At 43.8% G+C, this 25,102-nt stretch overlaps 1 protein-coding gene across 4 annotated transcripts in view; it reads right to left on the bottom strand.

Annotated features, from left to right (window-relative positions):
* Positions 1–365: 365 nt before the first annotated feature.
* The window catches only part of LOC143924944 (NXPE family member 2-like), a 36,433-nt gene continuing 11,696 nt past the window's right edge, over positions 366–25,102 (bottom strand). Inside the window, exons 2-7 of one of the 4 annotated variants that reach the window (XM_077449479.1) lie at positions 11,788–11,881; positions 10,492–10,596; positions 7,526–8,241; positions 5,055–5,116; positions 2,997–3,215; positions 366–1,403 (exon numbers count right to left, since the gene is read on the bottom strand). In XM_077449479.1, the coding sequence (XP_077305605.1) occupies positions 859–1,403; positions 2,997–3,215; positions 5,055–5,116; positions 7,526–8,241; positions 10,492–10,596; positions 11,788–11,826 (1,686 nt within the window). In that variant the 5' untranslated portion in view covers positions 11,827–11,881 and the 3' untranslated portion in view covers positions 366–858. The remainder of the gene's footprint in view (positions 1,404–2,996; positions 3,216–5,054; positions 5,117–7,525; positions 8,242–10,491; positions 10,597–11,787; positions 11,882–25,102) is intronic. The other 3 variants (XM_077449480.1, XM_077449481.1, XM_077449482.1) reach the window with 3 other exon arrangements.

The raw sequence follows: 25,102 nt of genomic DNA on the forward strand, positions 1-25,102 counted from the left end.
GATCATCTCCTGCACCCTCTTCTTTGCCTACCCTGGTCCCTGACCTTCCCTCTCCTCCATTGCCTTCATTAGCTCCATAGTCCTGAATTGTTAGAACAATTTCCCAAATAAAATAAAAATGCTTGTAGTTATCGATCCCAAATTCACCTCATACATGTATTATGTCATTGTCCAGATGGTGGGACTACGTTTTACCCCCTAATAATTACCACGTGGCCGCAAATTCGACATGAAGGTTTGCAAAGTTCGCCTCCCATTGAAGTCAATGGGGCCCGCGGCGAACGGTCGGTTTCGCGAACGTTTGGGTCCGTTCGCATTTCGCGTTCGCGAAACGTCCCGTCGGAAGTTCGTCCATCACTAGCCCCATACACACTATCAGTTTTTCTGCTGAGTTTTTCCTTCAGATTTACCAAAACCATATAATATAATATATAAAACCTTAGGAGTTTCAATGTGTATGCAATCAAGCAGGCCCTTCTACTACATGGTTTTGGTAAATCCTAAGGAAAAAATCAGCAGAAAATCTGATAGTGTGTATGGGGCATTAGGCTCTGCTGCCTCTGATTAAAGACTTGAAGATGTCAGTACTGTGCTGCTCGCTATTCTCCATGTGATGTGAGGAAAACAAAGCCTCTACCAAGATTCCTTTCTTATTAAAGGAACTGGAATTGACCAAGAAGAACTTGAGTCCTTGGGTATGAAAAGGAAAACCACAGATTTGTCCTACTCAGACTGTAACTCCCACCACCACTAGGCTAAGTGGGCTAAAAATAGTGGTAATGATATTGACCATTAAAAATCCTTGTTCAATTTTTAATAATTCCAGAGAAAGTTTTATCTTGTATTTCCTGTTCAATTCTATGAAACTTGTGTAAAGGACATGCTGATGAGATTCTCTAAAACTTCCAAGGGTGGATGAATGACATTGCATGCATAGGCAATGGTCATGTCCAAGCCATCAACAAACCCAACGTTCAACCCTTTAAAAATCTCCCGGAGCGCCAGATACTGGACATAGCCGTGGAAGTCACTAAAGCGTTCCGCACCGATGTCCATGTCACGGGCGTTCTCCTCCTTAATGATCACTCTGGTGCGTGGACTCCGGATAAAGAGACGTTCTATCGCTCTCCGGACATTGAGCGCCGACCTGATGAACGTTCGAAAGGGGAAAGGCCTAAAATGTTGACCCAGAGTAAGAACGATGATTGTGTTTTCTCCTCCGCCAATTTGATCTATCTGGCGGGCCATGTAGGCATCTTCTTTAATGGAGTAGAAGGTTTTGCTGACAAATGGAAAAGTGTGTTTCTTCCACTGGACATAAATAAACTTTTCCAGGTTAATGGCCAGAAGAGTCTTTTGCCAGGACTGCATCTCATCTTCCGTGTGATTGAAGTAATCCACAACTTAAAGAAATAAAAACAATTAGTCATCTTAACAATGTTAAAGACTCCAGGGGTGAAAGAAATGAAGGTAGGACGGAAGTGAAAGAAGAAAAGAAATGTAGCATCCTCTATTGTGTGCTAGTTGGTAGTATAGGTTTATTAGTGTAGATTCTTAGTGTAGATAAATTTCTTTAGCTCAAGTTGAAACCTGAGGTCTAAATCTGGGTCAAGTTTCAGTGACTCAGAGCTGGATAACTCATCCTAGCAGCCTCTCTGGTGCCTCCCTTTGTTTTCTGGACATTGGAGAATGTTCTAGACATACTGGGGGGGAAGGTTAGGAAGGACTTTTTGGAATATTTATGAGGACTTCAGCCAATCCGCAGTAAAGGGCTGGCAGGTGGCAGGCCACTTCATAAATAGGCATGAGTCATGCTAGCAGGGGCAGTTGGGTGGAAGATGGAGAAAGAGTGCTAAGGAGGCTGTCGTGGCCCTCAAGGGTGTCCTCTAGTCTTGGGGGGGGGGTGACCTTGGGCCGGGGCTCGGGTGCTGGAAGGATCCTGCCAAAACAGACAGAGAAAGACCTTCCTGGAGACACGGGAGCAAGAGTGAGGACAGCGGGAGCAGGTCAGCACTACTGGGGACCTACAAGGGGGAAGACTGGCACATGTAGCCAGTTCTCCCTGAAGACAGCGGAGTGCTTACGTCTTCTTCCCTTCCCCTCCTGAAATCACCTGGGTGGGATTGTAAGTGTCAGTCTGAAGGACTGTGGGGAGAAGTTAGTCTGGAGGGCCAGTGAAAGAGGAAGCTGCAGCCAGGTGGGTTGCCTGAAGAGGTGGTGCTGGCATCAATAGCCACAGAAGTAATGAAAGCTGGACACTGAAATTCTGCTACACAACCAAGGGGCCTGCCTGTAATGGGCCATTGCTTTTAATCTGACTGAGTGACTGTCAGAACTTCACAGTGTTCCTGCTGGATTCCACAAGCAAGTGAGTGCTGGAGGAGAAAGTGGATCTGTATAAGAGACTGTATATAGAGACTGTATATAGGAAGAGTTGTCCCTGAAGTTTTTTATTGAAGTCAAATGGGCATCCCATAATCTTCCATCCCTATCCAAGTTTACCCCTCAATAAATAACAAAAACAAAGTCACAGACTGTTCTATGACTCTGGGTTGTCTGTGAAGATTTGGTGTGCCTGGCTATGCAGGGTGGGGGATCCCAGGTCATCTACGGCCATTAAGGGGGGAAAGGAAAGGATAGGAAAGTCTACTGTTAATTCCTAAATAAATCCTCATTGGATCACCAACCATGAGGAGGACAGCTCTGAGATGAGAAAGCAAAAAACTGCCTCTATCAAGGAAGAGAAAGGAACAAAGGAAAGAAAATCTCAAGTAAGGAAGGATGAACCAAAGGATGGAATGGAAGTATGGAAGGATGACCTAAAGGAAGGAATGAAACAATATATAATAGAAAAATCTCAAGAATGGGAGGGATGGAGGAAGGAAGAATGAAGAATGGAAGGAAATCTAAAGAACAAGACTATGTAACTAGTAAGGGTAGAAGACAGAGAAGGGAAAGAGGAAGACCCAAAGATATGAAGATTTCTCTATACTTACTTTTAATATTCTCTGCAAAGTGTCTTATATATTGGCGAACTGTAGAATCCCCCAAGAGGAATAGTTTTTTGCCCTTCAGGAAGTCTTTCAGCTTATCATTGTCAGTGAACTGTGTCATCTTACAGTGGATGGGCTTCCACACATTATATGAGAAATATCCACTTGGGATGGGATAGTTAGATCCTGTGCTACACTTTTTAGTGGGTTCCTTCAGTTTTTCTAAATGGAATAATACCAAATATCAGACAGTGCATGTGAAATCTGAAATCAGCCCAATCTTTTTTTCTCACAGGCTGGTGAGTTCTATCCAGAATCCAAACATCAAGACACCCTGTTATCTATTTTGACATGTCATTTTTGAAAAAATATCACAGGAAGATCATCTGTAATACAATCTGTGTAGATCTAAAAGAACAAGGAAGTGGGCGAGTTCGGTCAGGGACTATTATCACATATTTGTTCCTATTATGTACACAATGGCTAAGGCCTGATTCACATCTATGCAGGTTGCAGTTTGAATATTGCAGGTGCATTTTGCGTTTTTCAATACACCCTTTTGACCCATTGAAGTCTATGGAACCAAAAACAACAAAAAAGTCCCTGGCCCTTCCCATAAAATGCACAGATGTGAACTACATTCATAGAAAACTATGTTAAATGGGCTGTAGTGTGTTTCTGCAAAACTGAATACTCACTGAAAAATGCATAGGTATGAACCAGGCCTAAAATGTTGAGATCCCTCCAAATGTATGAATTCACGCATTTCCAGAAAAGGGTGGTAAAGTGGTTGTAAACCCTCCCCCACAACTTTGTCCCATGTAAATCAGCACAAAAAACCCCAATGAACACTGCTTGTAGATATCTCCTTACTTGCTTAGTATTGTTGTAATCCTTTTTGTTCTTAAGAATGAAGTCACTGAGCATGCCCAAATCTCCCCTGATTTACGGCACACTTTCTATGTCTTATTTATCTGTTATCAGGACTTCCTACGACACAACACTGAACTCCCAGGAGACTTCAGAATCATTCAGAGCTTCCTCCTACACACCATGTGACCATGTGACATGACATGCAGTGTAAACTTGGCCATTACTGCACTCTTATCAGCTGAAGCTGATAAGACTGACAAAGGGAAACATTAGACAATCGGCACAAGTAAATACTATGAAATAAAACAAGTCGGCTATGAACAGGGAAACAGGGTTGCCATAGAAACGTTGGATTGAGAGGGAGGCTTGGTTAACAGTACCAGAAGTGCTCAATGTAAGAGCGGAAACACACTCCACTGTGGACTCAGAAAATAATACTTAAGATGGTGCTGCCTAACCCCTGGAAACAAGTTTTTTAAAGTTTCTTTAAACAGTGAGTAATATGCGATTTGGGCTGGAATACAGTGGCTGTAGTCTGAAGAGAAGCATCAGAGTGGGAGAGTTTACTTCCTCTTTAATAGTACAGCATACAAATTTATTTTAGACAACCTTGTGATGATAGTTTGGAGAAGGCCCTTTTTTGTTCCAGCATGACTGCACCCCTGTACACTAAGCCAGCCCCATAAAGACATAATTTGACCAGTTTGGTTTGAAGGAACTCTAGAGTCTTGACCTCAACCCTACTGAGCACTTTTGGGCTGCGAGCCAGGTTTTCTCATCCAACATCAATATCTGACCTCACAAATATTTTTTTTTAGGCGGAAAGGGCACATGCTGTAAAACTTGTAGAAAGCATTTCCTGAAGAATGGTTAGTACAGTGTCTTCAACCAGAGCTGACCGTTTTTTTCATGCAACCAGCTGGGTTGCACGAATAAAAAATAAATGAATAGTGTGTAGCCAGCTTAACCCACAGTTTGGAATTCGTTACACCTTCTGCCTGGCATATTATCCTATATTACTGCATATTCAGAGAAGATACTGACAGTACTGTCTGTCTGATACATACCATCTAGTAACAGAAATATTATAAAGCGAGCAGGAAATAATACCAATGCCACCACTAAATTGCGGTCTGATAAATCTTACCTAATGAACTAAAAAGCAAAAATCAGTAAATAGAAACTTACTGCCACAGCTGGTAACCTTGACGGGTTTTAAAGGCTTTGAAATTTCCAACCCAATGTTTGACCTAAAAAATAAAAATAGTTTAACATAACATTTAGTTTACATATAATTAATAACGCTGTTATTTGTTTTTTACCTACTTGTATAGTGTGTTATTATTATTTTACAGGGAGCAATGCATCAGCCCTGCCCCATAAGGAAACTCACAATTTATTGTACCTATCCTACTCATATAGACATAAAACCTAATTTCAGGAGATTGTGGGAGATTGTGGGAGGAAACTGGAGCAGCTGGAGGAATCCTACCAAACAGGATGAACATATAAACTTCATGCAGAAAGTTTTCTTAGTGGAAAATAAAGTGAGGACCACAACACTGCACAAGTCCTAACCAAGGCCATCATACTGTCCTATCATTCAACATTTAAACTTTTTTTTTTTAATGGCTACAATAGTTGCTTTTCCATCCACTTTGAATCGAGAGATGAAATATGCAGCCCCCTTAGCGGGTCACCCACAGCACACAGAGGGGGTTTGCTAAAAAAATTTGACCAAAATGTGGGTGGTGCGGCATGGTGCGTGGCTTGTAGTGTTGCACCTTTTCCTTCCTTGCTGTCATTGTGTGTGGCTTTGGTTTTTTAGAAGCCTAATTGTTTAATGAGTTTTATAAAAACCCGAAAATGTTAAAACAGTTAAAATGTATTTATTTTATATAGACATCAATGGTATTTTATTTGATATGTTATATAGGTATATTTATGAGACATTAAAGCTGGTTTTGATGAGGAGACAGCTCACACCTCAGAGTATAACATGGGGTAGTATGTACAGGAGAGGAGTGTGTAGGAAATGACATGGAGTAGTATATACAGGAGAGGAGTGTGGAGGGTATGACATGGAGTAGTATGTACTGGAGAGGAGTGTGGAGGATATGACATGGAGTAGTATGTACAGAAGAGGAGTGTGGAGGGTATGACATGGTGTAGTATGTAAAGGAGAGGAGTGTGGAGGATATAACATAGAGTAGTATGTACTGGAGAGGAGTGTGGAGGATATGACATGGTGTAATATGTACTGGAGAGGAGTGTGGAGGATATGACATGGAGTAGTATGTACAGAAGAGGAGTGTGGAGGGTATGACATGGTGTAGTATGTAAAGGAGAGGAGTGTGGAGGATATAACATAGAGTAGTATGTACTGGAGAGGAGTGTGGAGGATATGACATGGTGTAATATGTACTGGAGAGGAGTGTGGAGGATATGACATGGAGTAGTATGTACTGGAGAGGAGTGTGGAGGATATGACATGGTGTAATATGTACTGGAGAGGAGTGTGGAGGATATGACATGGTGTAGTATGTACAGGAGAGGAGTGCAGAGGATATAACATGGTGTAGTATGTATAGAAGAGAAGTGTGAAGGGTATAATATGGGGTATTATGTAGAAGAGAGGAAATTGGAGGGTATGAGAGGGGTGTGTAGGGTATGAACTGGGGTAGTATGTACAGGAGAGGAGTGTGGAGGATATGACATGGAGTAGTATGTACAGGAGAGGAGTGTGGAGGATATGACAGGGAGTAGTATGTACAATAGAGGAGTGTGGAGTAAATGACATGGAGTAGTATGTACTGAAGAGGGTATAATATGGGGTATTATATACAAGAGAGGAAATTGGAAGGGATGAGAGGGGTGTGGAGGGTATGACATTGGGGAGGTATGCACAAGGAAGGAACACAGAGAATGACGTGGGTTAGTAGATAAGGGAATGGAGTATGGAGTGTAAAATTGATGGCACTTTGTGCAGTAGAGGTTTGAGGATATGACAGCAAGCAGAATATACGGGAGAGGACTGAGGACAGCATGCACAATTTGCAGAGTGTAAGACAAGGGGGAAGTACAGAAGTTAGGACAGAATATATTTTACTATATGTTAATCATTTTTATTAGTGTGGATACAGGTTCTCTTAATGAGACCCATGAAGTGCACTGCAGACTTCCCCTAATAGGTCTGTCTCAGTCAGAAGATGCCTTTTGTATGACTGGCGGCTTGCTCCCTATCCCACTAGAGTGCCCTCCCTCCAGCATGGTGGCATCTTCACAGAGCATGGCACTGTTGAGGTTGATGCTGTGATCTCAGGGCAAGATCTGGACAGAGGGAGAAGAAGCAGTATTGTTCCAGTAAGCACAGCCAGGTGGCATTACTACATTACTACAATATAAGCTCTGTTTAAGGCAAGTGTTAAAGTCACTTCTGGGTTTCTATTGCTGTCTGGGTCCCATTTGTGAGGTTTCCTGTAAGGTCACCAGGACAGGTCGTGAGTGTAAATTTCTCCAATAGGGACAGTAATATAAACGTGACAGGGGTTCTTTGTACAGAAACAGTTTTGGCTTGGCTGCAGCCAGGAACCCAAAGGCAATTTTCTGTGCTTTGGTACACTGTTTCCTACACTGGGCTGCCCACTTGTGTGCATTACCTGTTAAGAAGAAGCTGCTCTACCTCTGCAAGATAGGAATGATCTCGGTTGACAGAATTCATATGGGTCAAGGCTTCACAAGGATAATTTTCAGGCTTCATACAGAAAAATGCTTCTTTATCCCTTTTATCGATGTAGGCACAGACTTCTTCCTGGGTGTCAAGATAGAACCCACATTCGCTGTTGACGTAGCTAGTAGCGCTTGTGAAATTTCCAGTGTACTTAATATTGGCAAAGCCTTGATTCCTGCCACGCCATAAGGCAGAGGCGGCCTCACTTGGGTGCATTAGGACTATAGATATGTGCACAGTGCCCTCCCAAAATAAGGTGAATTTTACTAAATATGTCCCATTGTTATAATCTTGTATACTGCCGCTAGCACTGCTGTTTGTAGAAGGCGAGTATATTCTGGCTCTTAAATAATCACCGCCATATGTTTTTGGGGCTCCAGAATAATCGCATGCATTAACTCTCACGAGCAGTAGGTCCCCCACACAATAATTGTCTTTTGGGTTAACAACAGTCAGGTTGGTCTTCTCTGCGCTGGTTGCCTTTTGCCAGTTGTCGATGGACACCCTGGGAATAAGTCCATCAATCTCATTGAAAAGATCTTCAATTTCGTCATCGGTTTCCATCGGTTCCGCAATGGACTCTATATCGCTAGAGTCTGTTTGTGGTTGGCAGTCACATAACTGAAGTATGTTCATTTTAGGGACCTGAAACAAGAAAAATATTTTCAAGTGTAGACTTTTGTTAAACAACAAAGCATGTTTTATCAATAGCTGGTTCCTTGAAGAGTTAGTCCTTCAAAAACTAAAATGACTGTCATGGACTAGTGGTCTCACTTTTCCTGTTATACTCAATTTATAGCCCAACTCCTGGCAATGAATCACTTGCTTATTGGGCACTTATAACCCCTTCCTGCCCAGGCCAATTTCCAGCTTTCAGCGCACTCACATTTTGAATGACAATTGCGCGGTCATGCAATACTGTACCCAAGTTACATTTTTATCATTTTTTTTACATAAATGGAGCTTTCTTTTGGTTGTATTTAATCACCACTGGGTTTTTTATTTTTGTCTAGGGTTGCATACCTGGTGGTGACTAGTGGTGGCATCCCTGGTGGTCCAGTGTGGGCATCCTCAGGGGGGCTGTGCTGATAATCAATCAGCACAGACCCCCCTGTCAGAAGAGAAGCAGATCGGCTCTCCTCTACTTGCGTCTGACAGACACGAGTGAGGAAAAGCCGATCACCGGCTCTTCCTGTTTACACTGTGATCAGCTGTGATTTCACACAGCTGATCACGTGGTAAAGAGTCTCTGTCAGAGACTCTTTACCAAGATTGGTGTTGCGGTGTGTCCGAGTGACACTCCACAACAACGAACGCAGGGATGCGCGACCCCGGGGGCACGCAGTGGCTTGATACCCTGCTGGACGTCCGGTCAGGATATTGCCTTTCACCGTCATTTTGCTATATGGCGGCTGGCAAATGGTTAAATAAAATTAAATTTTTCATTTCATTATGCATTTTCTAGCATGTGTCCCCAACACCCAAGGGAAAACACAACTTGTCCCAACAGCTGTTTAGGCATTGTCCTTCCCATAGCATTGAGAAATTAAGCTGTCCAAAATATTGACCCTAGTATATGAATGTGAGTTGGGGTGGATTGGATTGTGGGCTCCTTGAGGGTGGGGAACGATGTGAGTGTGCGATGTATGTGTAGAGCGCTGCGTAAATTGATGGCGCTATATGGGTACCTTAAATAAATAATAATAATAGATGAGCATCTTAAGGAGACACAATGTACAGGGATAGGGGTAATTGTAGACACATACCCACACTCACTCAGGTTGAACTAGATGGACTGGTGTCTTTATTCAACCTTATTAACTATGTAACTATGTAACAAAGTGATGATCAATAAAAAAAAATTGGTGTGTCCTAAATACTCCTGCCCATGCTTTGACCCAGATCTTTGCTCAGGCCGCATTTACATCCTCGTTAATGGTGTCATTGCACCTTATCTCCAGAGACAACTTCCATTTTTATGTAACCCGGATAAGTATTTTTCCACTTCTTGGTGTCGTTCCCTGTAACTAGGCCAGTTTGAACTAGAATTCGACTGTAGGCAGAAGAATTATATATATATATATATATATATATTTTTTTTTTTTTTTTACAAAAAGTTTTCATTATGATATATGGAAGTGCATATCTTTTTTATTTTGGAACCAGGAAAGGCCTACATTCTCTAAACAGGCATGTATTGCTGTCTGTGTCCTCATTGGGGAGATTTACCCTTTGTGTTCTGGTGACCATAGTCCCTCAGAAATAAAAGTGAGGAGAAATCTAAAATTTCAATGTTTTCCCCAGGACAATGGGTAAGGAGAAATCTTACAAAGTTCCAGGAACAACTGTCTAATGCCGTGTTCACACGAGCGGAATGTCCGACAGAAAAAGTCAGACGGATTCTTTTCATCATATATTCCAATCGTGTTTACGCCCCATCAGACTTTTTATGTCAAAAATTCTGACGGACCTCCAAATAGAACATATTCTAAATATTTCCAACAGAACCAATTCCTATTGGGGAAAACTCGTCTGTATGCTGTTCCGATGTACCAAAAACAATGCACTGAAGAAAGTACGAGACGGAAGCTATTGGCTACTGGCTATTGAACTTCCTTTTTCTAGTCCCGTCGTATGTGTTGTACGTCACCGCGTTCTTGACGGTTGGACTTTGGTCTAATTGTGTGTACGCAAGACAGTTTCAGCGGAATTCCATCTGAAAAACCTTCACAGTTTATTCCGACGGGAAAACCGGTCATGTGTACAGGGCATTAGTGTCACCTTACTCCGGGAGGTTTCCTACAGCTTTCTGTTGCACTTCTTGGACAGAAAATAAAGGGACATTTCCCAAATGGTACACAGTCAGCAAAAGAAAATGAATTTGGTTTATCTTACCTGCATTTTCTTCTGACTGAACGCAAAGAAGACTATGGTGGTTACCACTGCCACTATTACAACCAATCGTAGAGACAGCTTCATCTTGCACAGAGCAAGAGTCTCCTGGAGGTTGAGAAGAATGAGAATGCATTATTTTTAGGGTCTAAAGATTCCATCTCATACTAAGGGCATGCTCTACTTGTATTGTAAGTTCAATGGCAGGCCATACCGCTACAGAATTTAGATTAGTGAGGTCATCTATCCTGGAACTAGTACTGCTTCCAGAAGTCAGCCTCCAAAACTGTACAGGGGCCTTGAATTTAACAGGTGAAATCTGTAATAGCAGGCTGACTGTATGACACTGAACAAGAGTGCCAAATAAAGGGAGATACATGTGTACATATTCGCCAGCACACCATGGATCAAAAATTACCATCCAAAAGGTTTATTGCAGAGAGATCACATCACAGAGACAAGTGCAATGTTTCGGAGCCATGCAGGACCCCTTCACATGTCTGACGAAGGGGTCCTGCACGGCTCTGAAATGTTGCACTTGTGTCTGTGAATGGGATCTCTCTGCAATAAACCTTTTGGATGTTGATTGTTTATCCGTGGTGTGCTGGCGAATATGTACACTGATGTTTCCAGGATCCAGCTGGTAATCGCTGCAGCACCCACCACTTGATGAGCCTTTTGCCAAGAATGTTTGCGATAGGAATATAGATAAACCTGTGTACATGGACTTTTATTCTTATCTGAACAGTTGTTTTTGACATAAAAGTCAACTGGAATGCAAAACCAGCATGATGCAGCTTAGAAAGAGGTCTACAGCAGGTTAGGAGAAGATCAACTGCAGGTAAGAAGGAGGTCAACTGAAGATCATAATGAGGTCCATTGCAAGGTCAGAAAAAGGTCCACTACTGGTCAGGAAAAGGTCAACTGCTGGTTAAAAGGAGGTCAACTGCTGATCAGAAAGAAGTTCACTGCAAGTCAGAAAGATGTCCACTGCAAGTCAGAAGGAGGTCCACTGCAGTTCACAAGTAGATTAAAGGCAAGTCAAATAAACCAGTGAAGGCACTCAGGTAAAACTGAATGGGGGAGTAAAAGTAGAAAGAGAAGGGAGGAAGAGAAAGAGAGATTCAAAGAAAACTGGGGGAGGGAAAGAAGATGGGAGGAAAAGACAGGAAGAAAGCAGTCAGGGAGGGAGAGGAAGAAGCCTGAGAAGAGCGATGGAGGAATAAAATGAGATATGGAAGTAGACCATTGGTGTCATACAAGTATGAGACTTAAGATAATTAAATATTTCATTAATACCTGTTCATGCTCCTTTGCATTTATTAAGGTAGGAATCATCCTTGGTAGATGCTGGACCACATGAAATCTAACCACATGAAAGCTACCACAGCTTCTGAAGGAGATAGAAGAATCAATCTTTTGAAGAATATGAACATATGTGCTGAGTGCACAAACGCATTAACTATGTGTGATGTTCCAGATCTACAGTCTCTGAGCATTGGACACTTTTGAATCTGGTGTCAGATGTCTGGGTCTACCTCTGGAATTTTATTTCATCTTCTGACCCCTATAACACTGTTGTGACCATCTAGTGACATAAGGGACAGACAAAAGATGGAACCATGGCATGCAGTGCTTTCAAAGGACATTACTTAACGCAGCCATTCTCAACTAGGATTCCTCCAGTGTATGTTAGGGTTTCCATTCTGACCACCACTGTTAGGAGCATTATTTACACTGACCACAAAAGTAAGGGGCAATCTTCCCACTGGCCACCAATGTGTCAATTTTAACAAGGTGTTGCTTGAGACCTGAAAATGATTTCAAGTTTCTTCTGTGTAAAAGGATTGAGAAAGGCTGGTGTGACCCAAATTTTCACCTCCACCATCATTGGGTTCCTTTGCAGCTCTTGTTATGTGGTCACATAACATCTTAGAGCTGCAATGAAATTATTGCAGGAAGAATTCATTATACCGTGTGCTGTGATCACACTTCTTAGAAGCAGGCAACGGTCTACTGTGTAGTATATAATGCCCAGCATGTGTCACAACTACAGGTCCCACTCCGATCAATATCTAGATTGTAAAATATCTCTACTCAAGGCCACCAGCCCAACATATCTTATTAAAATTGAACCATGGAGGAAATAGAGGGGGGAAATGCCCCCTGACCCCCAGCCCAGTCCTCCCCTGAATCCCTATATGACTGTGGAATTTGGTAAAGAACTAGTTTCAATATATACCGGTACTTGGTGCAGCTGTTGATCGGTAAATCATTTTTAACGCAATAATAACAGGGCACTGTTACATAGTTAGTAAGGTTGAATAAAGACACCAGTCCATCCAGTTCAACCTGAGTGAGTGTCTACAATTGTCCCTATCCCTGTACATTGCACACTCACATCGGTCCCTATCCTCAAGGAGCCCACAATCCAAGGTACATATATATATATACATATACTAGAGCCAATTTTGGACAGAAGCCAATTAACCTACCTGCATGTCTTTGGAGTGTGGGAGGAAACAGGAGTACCCGGAGGAAACCCACGCAGGCACAGGGAGAAAATGCAAACTCCAGGCAGGGAGTGTCGTGGTTGGGATTCAAACCCTTGTTACTGCTAGGTGAGAGTGCTACCCACTACACCACTGTGCTGCCCAACACCACTGTGCCGCCCTGTTATTATTGAAGGATTATTAATTCCTATTACAGAGTTAAATCAATGGTCAATTAACATGTTTGATGTGACTAGTCTCACTGATTACTGTTTGATCTAAATTAGGATGTCTTTAAATGTACTGCATAGTGATACACTTTTTAGACTTTGAATTTTTAAAACTATATTAACCAAACAAAGTGACTGATTTAATGGTTGCAATGATGTACAGCAGTGATTACGAGTGGTATGTACAGCTTGAGTCCCACACCCAGGCTTTACTTGGCCTACATAGATGGCTTATATGATTTTGTACTTAGACTGCCCTACAATTATTCAAATTATTTCATGACTGTGGACACTAATGTGTAATTATTATATGTGAGTCAGCCAAATATACTTTTTAATAAATATCATTTTTTTAATGTTCAAAGCAGAAAAAACTATTATGTGAACTTCAGGAAAAAAAAAACGGTTTCTTAAAAATCTGCTAAGTTACAAATGGTTAAAGCTGAACTCCAGGATTGCACTGTATTGTATGTATACTTTTTATACTATTTATTGTATACATACATTGGTCCAGCTTGGAACAGCGTAATTATGCATATCTTTTCTTTGATGGCCTGCTGGGGAATCTGACAATCACTGTAGTAGCTGGTGCTACTAAAGTTATGGTTGCTTGTAGAAGCCTCTTAACTGCCAATATGGCCAAACCTTGCAGCAGGGGCCCTACGGTAACACAAGACACCCAAAACAAAATGAATAATCAGTTCCATTGTAGGTGCTTACTGCAGACTCCAAGTCCTGCTATACTTGGGCATGAAGGTGGATCCTAGACCATCTTCTCTCCAGCTCCAGACCAATATTATCTTCCCCATGCCTGGAACTCAATCTTAAGCAGAACCTTGCAAATGATCATGTTTGCAGGTTAGGGCTCCATAGATCTAGCTGTTAGCCTGAGGCCTATTAAACTTGGGGGTCCAAGCCAATGGGTCCTTCTCCTAACCACCTCCAGCTACTAAGTCACCCAGAGTGCTGAGTCCCTGTGTGAAGAGGAAGAGAGGGGAGAAAAGTGGTGCAGCCATGCAGAGTGCTGGATCAATTGAGGACACAGGTAAGTATTTGGGGAGATAGGGGAGGAAAAAAGCGATAAAACATGCAAGGTAAAAAAAAAATGTTTTGGATTTAGAACTATTTTAATTCAAGTGAACATGACTGCATTAAAAATATTTATGATGTTTGAGTACCTGCAACCTGGCTAAAATAAACAAGAAAGTGTCAATTAGAGCAAGATGACGTGCTAAATTACACCAGTTTGCATTGGATAAATGGCTGAGCAAATATTGTGCAACATTAACCACTTGCCGACCAGCCACCGCAGTCTTACTGCGGCAGAATGGCACGGCTGGGTGAAAAAAACGTTATGTTAGGTCGCTTCGCCTTGTGGCCACTAGGGGCACGCACCAGAGTATGAACATCATCTCCCCTACACAGTCCCCTCCCCCCTTCAGCTAGAACACATAGGGAACACAATTAACTTTTTGATCACCCCGTAGTATTAACCCCTTCCCTGCCAGTTTTTTACAGTAATCAGTGCATCTTTATAGCACTAATCGCTGTATAAATGTCAGTGGTCGGTCCCAAAAATGTGTCAAAAGTTTCCGATGTGTCCGCCATAATGTCACAGTCCCTATAAAAATCGCAGATCGCTGCCATTACTAGTAAAGACTTGTATGTTTAAAAAAGGGAAAAAGAGCAAGGGGAAAGCAGATTTGATTTAGAAATTGTAATGAAGACAAACTTTATTTGTAATATAAATGGCTGGGGCTATGTATATTATGTTTGTATGTATTACCGTACCCCTTTGGAGAAATAAAGAATGAAAAAAAAAATAATAATAAAAAAAATGCCATAAAACTATCCCCTAGTTTGTAGACACTATAACTTTTGCGCAAATCAATCAATAATCGCTTATTGCGATTTTTTTTCCCAAAAATATGTAGAAGATTACATATCGGCCTAAACTGAGGGAAAAAAAATTATATATATTTTTGGGGGATATTATAGCAAAAAGTAAAAAATATAGAATTTTTTTCAAAATGCAAAGAAAAAAAAACAACAGAGGTGATCAAATACCACCAAAGGAAAGCTTTATTTGTGGGGAAAAAAAAGGACGTCAATTTTGTTTGGGTGCAAGGTCGCACGACCGTGCAATTGTCAGTTAACAGATTGCCGACCACCTCACGCCAATATACGACGGCAGAAGGGCTCGTATAGGCAAACTAATGAACCTGTACGTGGCCCTTTAAGATTCGGCCAGCAGGTGCGCATCCACTGCAAGCTCCATTCTGCCTAGTGACAGTGTCACTGATCTCTTCTCCCTGTGATCGGCCCCCCAGTTAGAAACACTCCCCAGGGCACACTTAACCCCTACGCTGCCCCCTTGTCAGAAACACAATTAAATCACACTTTTATTAAATAAAAAGGTAAATAGAGAAAGTGTAGTCAAAGCAGAGCCAGAGTCCAGTAACCGGATCGAGTAGTCAGCCAGGCCAGAGTTCAATAACCAGATTGGGTAATCAGCCAGGCCAGAAGTCAGGGATTAGGGATGAGCTTCGAGTTCGAGTCGAACTCATGTTCGACTCGAACATTGCCTGTTCGCCTGTTCAGCGAACAGTGAACAATTTGGGCTGTTCGCGGCAAATTCGAAAAGCCGGGAACACCCTATACAAGTCTATGGGAGAAATCTAAAGTGCTAATTTTAAAGGGTAATATGCAGGTTACTGTCCTAAAAAGTGTTTGGGGACCTGGGTCCTGCCCCAGGGGACATGGATCAATGCAAAAAAAAGTTTTAAAAACTGCCGTTTTTTCAGGAGCAGTGATTTTAATAATGATTAAAGTGAAACAATAAAAGTGTAATATTCCTTTAAATGTGGTACCTGGGGGGTGTCTGTAGTATGCCTGTGAAGGGACGCATGTTTCTGGTGCTTAGAACTGTCCCTGCACAAAGTGTCATTTGTGCAGGAAAAAAAGTCTTTTAAAATCACTTGCGGCTGTATTGTCGGGTCCCGTAATACAGAGAACACTCAATGAGGGACTCTTTGTATTCTCTTGTGTTCTCTGTATTAGCCGACAATTCATTCATTCATTGATAAAAAAAATTTAAAAAAAGCGTGGGGGTTCCCCTAAATTCAATTACCAGGCCCTTCAGGTCTGATATGGATATTAAGGGGAACCCCGTGTCAAATTAAAAAAAAAAATTGACGCGGGGGTCCCCCTAAATATCCATACCAGACCCTTCAGGTCTGGTATGGATATTAAGGGGAACCCCGCATCAAATTTTAAAAAAAATTGACGTGAGGGTCCCCCTAAAAATCCATACCAGACCCTTTATCCGAGCACGCAACCTGGTCGGCCGCAGGAAAAGAGGGGGGGACGAGAGAGTGGCCCCCCCTCCCTCCTGAACCGTACCAGGCCACATGCCCTCAACATTGGGAGGATGCTTTGGGGGTCTGTGACCCCTCAAAGCACCATGTCCCCATGTTGATGGGGACAAGAGCCTCATCTCCACAACCCTGAGCGGTGGTTGTGGGGGTCTGCGGGCGGGGGGCTTATCAAAATCTGGAAGACCCCTTTAACAAGGGGACCCCCAGATCCCGGCCCCCCCTGTTTGAAATGGTAAGGGGGTACAAAACGTCCAATTTTTACGGGGAGCCGACAATATAGCCGCAAGTGATTTTAAAAGACTTTTTTTCCTGCACAAATGACACTTTGTGCAGGGACAGTTCTAAGCACCAGAAACATGCGCTCCTTCACAGGCATACTACAGACATCCCCCAGGTACCACATTTAAAGGAATATTACACTTTTATTGTTTCACTTTAATCATTATTAAAATCACTGCTCCTGAAAAAACGGCCGTTTTTAAAACTTTTTTTTGCATTGATCCATGTCCCCTGGGGCAGGACCCAGGTCCCCAAACATTTTTTAGGACAGTAACTTGCATATTAGCCTTTAAAATTAGCACTTTAGATTGTGAACGTTCGAGTACCATAGACTTTAATAAGGTTCTAAAGTTCACACGAAGTTTAGGTCTGTTCGCAGGTTCTGGTGCGAACCGAACAGGGGGGTGTTTGGCTCATCCCTATCAGGGATCCAAGTGGAGCAACAGCAAGCAGGATATGGAGCCAGAAGGGATGTCAGCAAGCCAGTCTTTAAACAGAACCGCAGGAGATGGTTTCTTGTGATGTGGCAAAGGCAGAGATGAAGTGAGCTGGACAGCTTTAAGTAGGCAGGTCAGAGAAAGAAGCGCTAAGCCAGCACAGACAGTACCCCCTCCTCAATAACCCCTCTCCCCCGGAGGACCACCGGGCATGAGGGGCAAATGTCTATGGAACTCGCGGAGGAGCACAGGAGCACGTACATCCGTGGAGGAAACACAGGAGCGTTCCTCCGGATCGTACCCCTTCCAATGCACCAGGTATTGTATGCGCCCACGGAACCTACATGAGTCAACAATGGATTGTACCTCATACTCCTCATGGTTCTCTAACTGAATAGGGTGAGGACGTGGCACCGAGGTGGTAAATCGGTTGCAGACCAATGGTTTCAATAAGAAGACATGAAACACATATTTGAGATGCGGATACTAGGAGGAAGGTCCAACACGTAAGCCACTGGGTTAATCCTGCGAAGGATACGGAAAGGCCCAATAAACCAAGGTGCAAACTTCAGTGAGGGGACATGAAGCCGGAGGTTGCGAGATGACAGCCAGACCCTGTCCCCAACCTGGTCGGAAGGCGCAGGCAGGCATCTGCGGTCAGCATGTAGTCTGTACCTATCATTAGCATGACGCAAAGCCTCCTGGACTTGTACCCAAGTGGAACGAAGACCACGGAGATGCTCCTCTAATGCAGGAATACTCTGCGGAACAAACGAGTAGGGCAACATGGAAGGTTGGAAACCATAATTCGCCATAAATGGAGACAATCAGGAGGCAGAATTCAAGGCACTGTTGTGAGCAAACTCTGCCCATGGTAATAGGTCTGACCAGTTGTTATGGTGATCAGAAATTTAGCAACGTAAGAATTGCTCCAAGGACTGATTGGCTCGCTCTGCGGCCCCATTAGACTGCGGGTGATACGCAGAAGAGAAAGCAAGCTGGATTCCAAACTGTGCACAAAAGGCTTGCCAGAACCGGGAGACAAACTGACTGCCCCTGTCTGAGACAATCACCTTGGGTAGTCCATGTAAGCGAAAGATTTCCCAAGCAAAAATGGAAGCCAGTTCCTTAGAGGTGGGCAACTTCTTAAGTGGACTACAATGACACATCTTTGAGAACCGGTCAACCACCATAAGGATAACAGTGTTTCCTTGGGAGTTGGGCAATCCATTGACAAGTGGGTTCAGGGCCTCTCTCCATTGGGTATGGGTTGTAGGACGCCCACTGGAAGGTGTCGTGGAGTCTTACTCTGAGCACACACGGAACAGGCAGCTACGAAAGCAGTAACATCAGCCCATAGAGTAGGCCACCAAAATTGTTGGGAAATTGCCCAAATGAGTTGATTCTTCCCAGGATGGCCAGCTGCCTTGGGAGAGTGGTAAGTCTGGAGCACGGCAGTACGGAGATTCTCTGGGACAAAGCGGCGGTCACAAGGTTTCTTAGGAGGAGCATGGACCTGAGCAGCAAGAATTTTGTCACTCAAAAGAGAAGTAAGACTGGTGCGAACCGTAGCCAAGATACGATCAGGAGGAATCACAGGAACCGGAATCGACTCCGACTTGGAAGTGGAGGAAAATTGTCATGACAAAGCATCACCCCTTACAATCTTAGTACCGGGTAAGAATGAGACAATGTCCTGCGGAAACTGCATTCCGCCAATCACCGCACTGCGTGCAAGCAGGGCGAGGGTGGGACGACGTCATCCCAGAGCAAGAGAGTAGACAAATACACCTCTGGGGGGTCTAGGTTGGAAAAGTACCTGGGGGTCCTAGTAGATGACAGGCTGAGCAATGGCATGCAATGCCAAGCTGATGCTAACACAGCAAACAGAATATTGGCATTAAAAAGGGGATCAACTCCAGAGATAAAATGATAATTCTCCTACTCTACAAGGCTCTGGTCCGGCCGCACCTGGAGTAAGCTGTGCAATTCTGGCCACCAGTCCTCAGGAAGGATGTGCTGGAACTGGAGAGAGTCCAGAGAAGGGCAACAAAGCTAATAAAGGGTCTGGAGGATATTAGTTATGAGGAAAGGTTGTGAGCTCTGAACTTATTCTTTCTGGAGAAGAGACGCTTGAGAGGGGATATGATTTCAATGTACAAATACCGTACAGTAGGGATAAAACGTTTCCGCGTAAGGGAATTTAATAAGACACGCAGCCATTCATTAAAATTAGAAGAAAAGAGGGTTAACCTTAAACTGTGTAGAGGGTTCCTTACTGTAAGAGCGTCAAGGATGTGGAATTCCCTTCCACAGATGGTGGTCTCAGCAGGGGAGCATCGATAATTTCAAAAATTTTTAGATAAGCACCTGAAACGATCGCAACATACAGGGATATACAATGTAATACTGACATATAATCACATACATAGGTTGGACTTGATGGACTTGTGTCTTTTTTCAACCTCACCTACTATTTAAGTATGTTTATGCCATGGAAATCACTGCGAATTCTTTGCATTTTCTGAGTAAATGCAAAGTAATGCAAAGTATTCTCTGGTTACATAGTTAGTAAGGTTAAATAAAGACACAAGTCTATACTTAGTGAGTGTGGGTGTGTGCCTATCCCTGTACATTGTGTCTATATATATAGATTAATTGGCCCAAGCTATCAAATAACTATATAAGAACATACCATGCCTGTAATTCTTTTTTGATATGATTGTTAGTGAAAAAGAAAAGAAATATGTACAATTCAAAGCTGTTTCTTTAGAAATGTGCTAATATAGCCACAATCATATTATACAGTTTTGGTTACAAATGTCAAAACAAAAAATGAGGTTGATAGGATCAGAATATTTGTATCCTATGGAAGCTGTGAGTGATGATGGACAAATCTGGCCAGGTTTCATGGGTTCAGTGAATCTTGTTTGAACTTTATCAAACCCTTAATTTATAAATATCACCCCCACCCCACCTATCACCCTACCAACCCCTACTGACTGTGTGATGGATAAGAGGGCACGGCCAATACACTTTGGTCCACCCTTTGCAGCTACGACAACTTCAACTCTTCTGGGAAGGCCGTCAACAAGGTTTAGGAGTGTGTCTATGGGAATGTTTGACCATTCTTCCAGAAGTGCATTTGTGAGGTCAGGCACTGATATGGATGAGAAGGCCTGGCTCGCGGTCTCCGCTATAATTCATGCCAAAGGTGTTCTATCAGGTTGAGGTCAGGACTCTGTGCAGACCAGTCAAGTTTCTCCACCCCAAAATTGCTTATCTTTGTCTTTATTGACTTTGCTTTCTTCACTGGTTCAAATCATTTGGGGGAGGGGTTGTTTTGGCATGGGGTTGTTTTTCAGGGGTAAGGCTTGGCTTCTTAGTTCCGGCGAAGGGAACTCAGCATACCAAGACATTTTGAATAATTTTATGCTCTCAACTTTGTGGGAACAGTTTGGGGATGAACACTTCCTGTTCCAACATGACTGCCCACCAGTGCACAAACAAGGTCCATAAACACATGGATGATCGAGTTTGGGGTGGAGGAACTTGACTGGCCTGCACAGAGGCCTGACCTCAACCTGATAGAACACCTTTGAGGTGAATTAGAGCGGAGACTGCGAGCCAGGTTTTCTCGCCCAACATCAGTGCCTGACCTCACAAATGTGCTTCTGGAAGAATGGTCAAACATTCCCATAGACACACTCCTTGTGGACAGCCTTCCCAGAAGAGTTGAAGCTTTTAAAGCTGCAAAGGGCAGGCCAACACAATATTGAACCCTATTGCCATTAAAGTTCATGTGCCTGAAAGTAGGTGTCCCCATACTTTTGGTAATATAGTGTATATGGGAATGTACCAAAATGTTTGTAATGTTTGTGGCATGCGATTAAATAGTATCAATATTTGAGGTACACTGCAGAAAACTGAAAGGTCTAGCATTGGTGCACAAGTATGGAACTAACTGTCAGACTACAATGATTACACCGACCTACCTGATTCCCACAATGACCTACCTGATTCTTAAACTGATCACCACACTGACCTACCTGATTCCCACACTGTCCACTACACTGACCTACTTGATTCCTAGAATGACCACTACACTGACCATTACACTGATTTACCTAATTCCTATACTGACCACTACACTAACCTACCTGTCCACGACACCGACCACTACACTGACCTACCTGTCCACTACATAGACCCTTACACTGACCTACCTGATTCCTACACTGACCACTACACTTACCTATCTGATTCCTACACTGACCACTACACTAACCTACCTGATTACTATACTGACCTAACTGACCACTACACTGACCTACCTGATTCCTACACTGACCACTACACTGAAAACCTGATTCCTATACTGACCACTACACTGACCTACCTGTCCACTACACTGACTATTACACTGACCTACCTGATTCCTATACTAACCAACTTGATCCCTACACTGACCTACCTGACCACTACACTAATCTACCTGATTCCTATACTGACCTACCTGATCCCTACACCCCCCAATAGGCGGCACTGATAGGTAGCACCGATGGGCACTGATAGGCAGCATTGGTGGTCACTGATGGCCACTGATAGGCAGCACTGACGAGAAGGCACTGATTGGCAGCACTGATGAGAAGGCACTGATTGACAGCACTGATGGACACTGATAGGCAGCTGTAACAAGCACTGTTGGGGCTACACTGATAACCAGGACACTAATAATCAGTGCCCTGATTACCAATGTAGATGTTCCCTGTCATACTTGCTGGTTACCAGCTCTCCTCTCCCCACGCTGTGACAGCACGTGAGGAAAGGAATGCCGATAACTGGCAAGTGTCTTTACATTGTGGTCAGGTATGATTGGACACAGCTGATCATGTGGTAAAGGCTGTGATTGGCCCTTTACTCCGACCTATGATCGGCTGTGTCCAAATAGGTGGTGTTGTGGCCAAACAGAATAATGTAGTTCAATGGTGGGGGCCCCACATGGCAATTATTGAGTTAAATTAGGTGGTGAAGAGGCAACACGTTGCATCCCCACCACCTCTCAAACAGCTCTGAAAAGCGATCCAAGCTTGGATCTTTTCAGAGGAGCTACAGTCACTTCCACACATGTGAAGGAGCCCTAAGCCCTTGTACACACGGACGGAGAATCCGTCGGAATGTGTCCTATCGGACCGTGTTGTCGGATAATACGACTGTGTGTGGTAGCATCGGATTGATTCCATCTGAATATCCGTCGGACCCAATTTTACAACATGTTGGAAATATTTCCAGACCAACTGGGCCGATCGGACATACTCCGATCATGTGTAGAGAATTTTGATCGGACCAAGTGCCACGCATGCTCAGATCAAATTCCTACATCAAAGCTATTGGCTACTAGCCTGAATATAGTCCCATCGTAACGAAATTAAGTCATCACGTTCTGAAAGATCGGATTTTTCGCCAACTTTGTCCGACCGTGTGTATGCAACAGTTTCGGATAAGATCCGACGGACAAAATCCGACGGGCAAAATCCGACAGATTTGGTTGTGGAAATCTCCGACCGTGTGTACAGGGGCTAAGAGTAGCTGGGCAACCAACTGCAGGGAAGTAAAGTGTTAAATCTCCTCACATGATAACAGAAGATTCACTGCTCAACCAGGTTCAGCCTTACATCATACAGGGATGACAGTGTAACCTGATATATAGTAAGCGGACAGGTTCCCCCAGTTCATTCCACAAGCACTGTACTGATAACAGAAGATAACCAGCCTTAGGGCAGCCTATGACAGCGGGGGATGGGGATACAGTAAATAAGGCTTTGCTCTAGTGTGTGAGGAGACTGAACACTTTAATTTCCTGCATTTGTCTTTGGCTACTGTAGAAAAAGGAGAAGGGGGCTGCAGGAGCTCCAGTTGCACCCTCTGCGGCTACACAGAGAAGCTACACCCTGGGCAGGTGCCCCTTCTGCCATATGCCTGGTCCCGGCCCTGCTCCAGCAAGCCGTGCGTGAAGAGAAGCTCCGCCTTGGGCAGGTGCCCCTTCTGCCCTATGCCTTGTCCCAGCCCTGCTCCAGCAAGCCGTGCGTGAATAGAAGCTCCGCCCTGGGCAGGTGCCCCTTCTGCCCTATACCTTGTCCCGGCCCTGCTCCAGCAAGCCGTGCGTGAATAGAAGCTCCACCCTGGGCAGGTGCCCCTTCTGCCCTATACCTTGTCCCAGCCCTGCTCCAGCAAGCCATGCGTGAAGAGAAGCTCCACCCTGGACAGGTGCCCCTTCTGCCCTATGTCTTGTCCCAGCCCTGCTCCAGCAAGCCGTGTGTGGTGGATTACAAAACACCTCCTTCCCAAAGCAAAAGTCCAATGCTCTGTTGGTGCTACCACCTAAATTATGCACTTACCTGACCTTTAATCTTCCAAATGCATTTCGCCCATCGTGAATAAACAATAGAATAGAAAACCATAGTGCAGTCATTTTTTATTTTAAGAGTAAAAAAGTGCTCGATCACATTAACCACTTCAGCTCCAGAAGGTTGATCCCCCTCCCCTTCATGACCAGGCCATTTTTTGCATTACGGCTCTGCACCACTTTAACTGGCCATGCTGAACCCAAATAAAATTGATGTCTTTATTTCCCCACAAATAGAGCTTTCTTTTGGTGGCATTTGATCACCTCTGCAGAAGCGGCTGACCCACAAGTGGCGCAGGGGAGCCACCCTCCCAGCCCATGGTGCACCCCCCCCCCCCAGCTCGCACCATCTGTGTGACCGCGCTTTGTGTGGGGCGCCGGACCAAAAGGCTTCTACCAAGTCCATCACCCCCTCACAGGTGTGTGACCACATTCCGAGGACTCAATTGGTCATTTTTTATTGTCCTCCCTCCCTGCGATGCCAGCGAATTAGGAATGTCTTCCCGGCCAATCAGAACCCGGGTGAAGACAGAGGCTGCAGCGTTGGACAGTCCAGGGGAGCTCCCCCGTTGGGTGAGTGCAGACTCTCCCACCCCCAAAATCCTCCAGTACCAGCCACCACTGCCCCTCTGCGTTTTTTTTGTGCTATAGACAATTTTGGGGCAAACAATATTTTTTACATTCTGCTGTAAAACATATCCAATAAAAAAATTTAAAAAATCAAATTTCTTCATCAATTTAGGCCAATGTATTTTCTGCTACATGGTTTTGGTTAAAAAAAATCCCAATAAGCGTATAATGATTGGTTAGTACAAAAGTTACAGTGTCTACAAACTATGGGATATTTTTATGGAATTTATATTTATTTCAATTTTTTTTACTAGTACTGGCTGTGATCAGTGACTTATAGCGGGACTGCAATATTGCGGCGGACAAATCAGACACTAAGTGACATTTTTTTGGGGGACCAGTGACACTAAGACTTCTTTCACACTGAAGCGTTTTTCAGGCATTTTAGTGCTAAAAATAAAGCCTGTAAAGCGCCTAAAAAGTGCCTCTTAAGCCTCCCCAGTGTGAAAGCCTGTGTGCTTTCACACTGGGGCGGTGCGCTTGCAGGACAGGAAAAAATAGTCCTGCAAGCCACATCTTTGTAACGGTGCGGGAGCGGTGTATACACCTCTCCCAAAACGGCCTGCCCATTGAAATGAATGGGCAGCGCTGACAAAGCACCTGCAAAGTGCTTCAGCAGCACAGTAGCGCCCTTTCTTCGGCTGCTAGCGGGAATTAAAAATGCCCTGCTAGCGGCTGAAAAGCACCGCTATAACAGCAGTAAAGTGCTGCTAAAACTAGCAGTGCTTTAACGCTAACAACCCCCCCCCCCCCCGCTCCAGTG

The sequence above is a fragment of the Lithobates pipiens genome, unplaced genomic scaffold, assembly GCF_037356315.1.
Source record: "Lithobates pipiens isolate NorthernLeopardFrog02 unplaced genomic scaffold, aLitPip1_a1.2 Scaffold_22, whole genome shotgun sequence".
Lineage (NCBI taxonomy): Eukaryota > Metazoa > Chordata > Amphibia > Anura > Ranidae > Lithobates > Lithobates pipiens.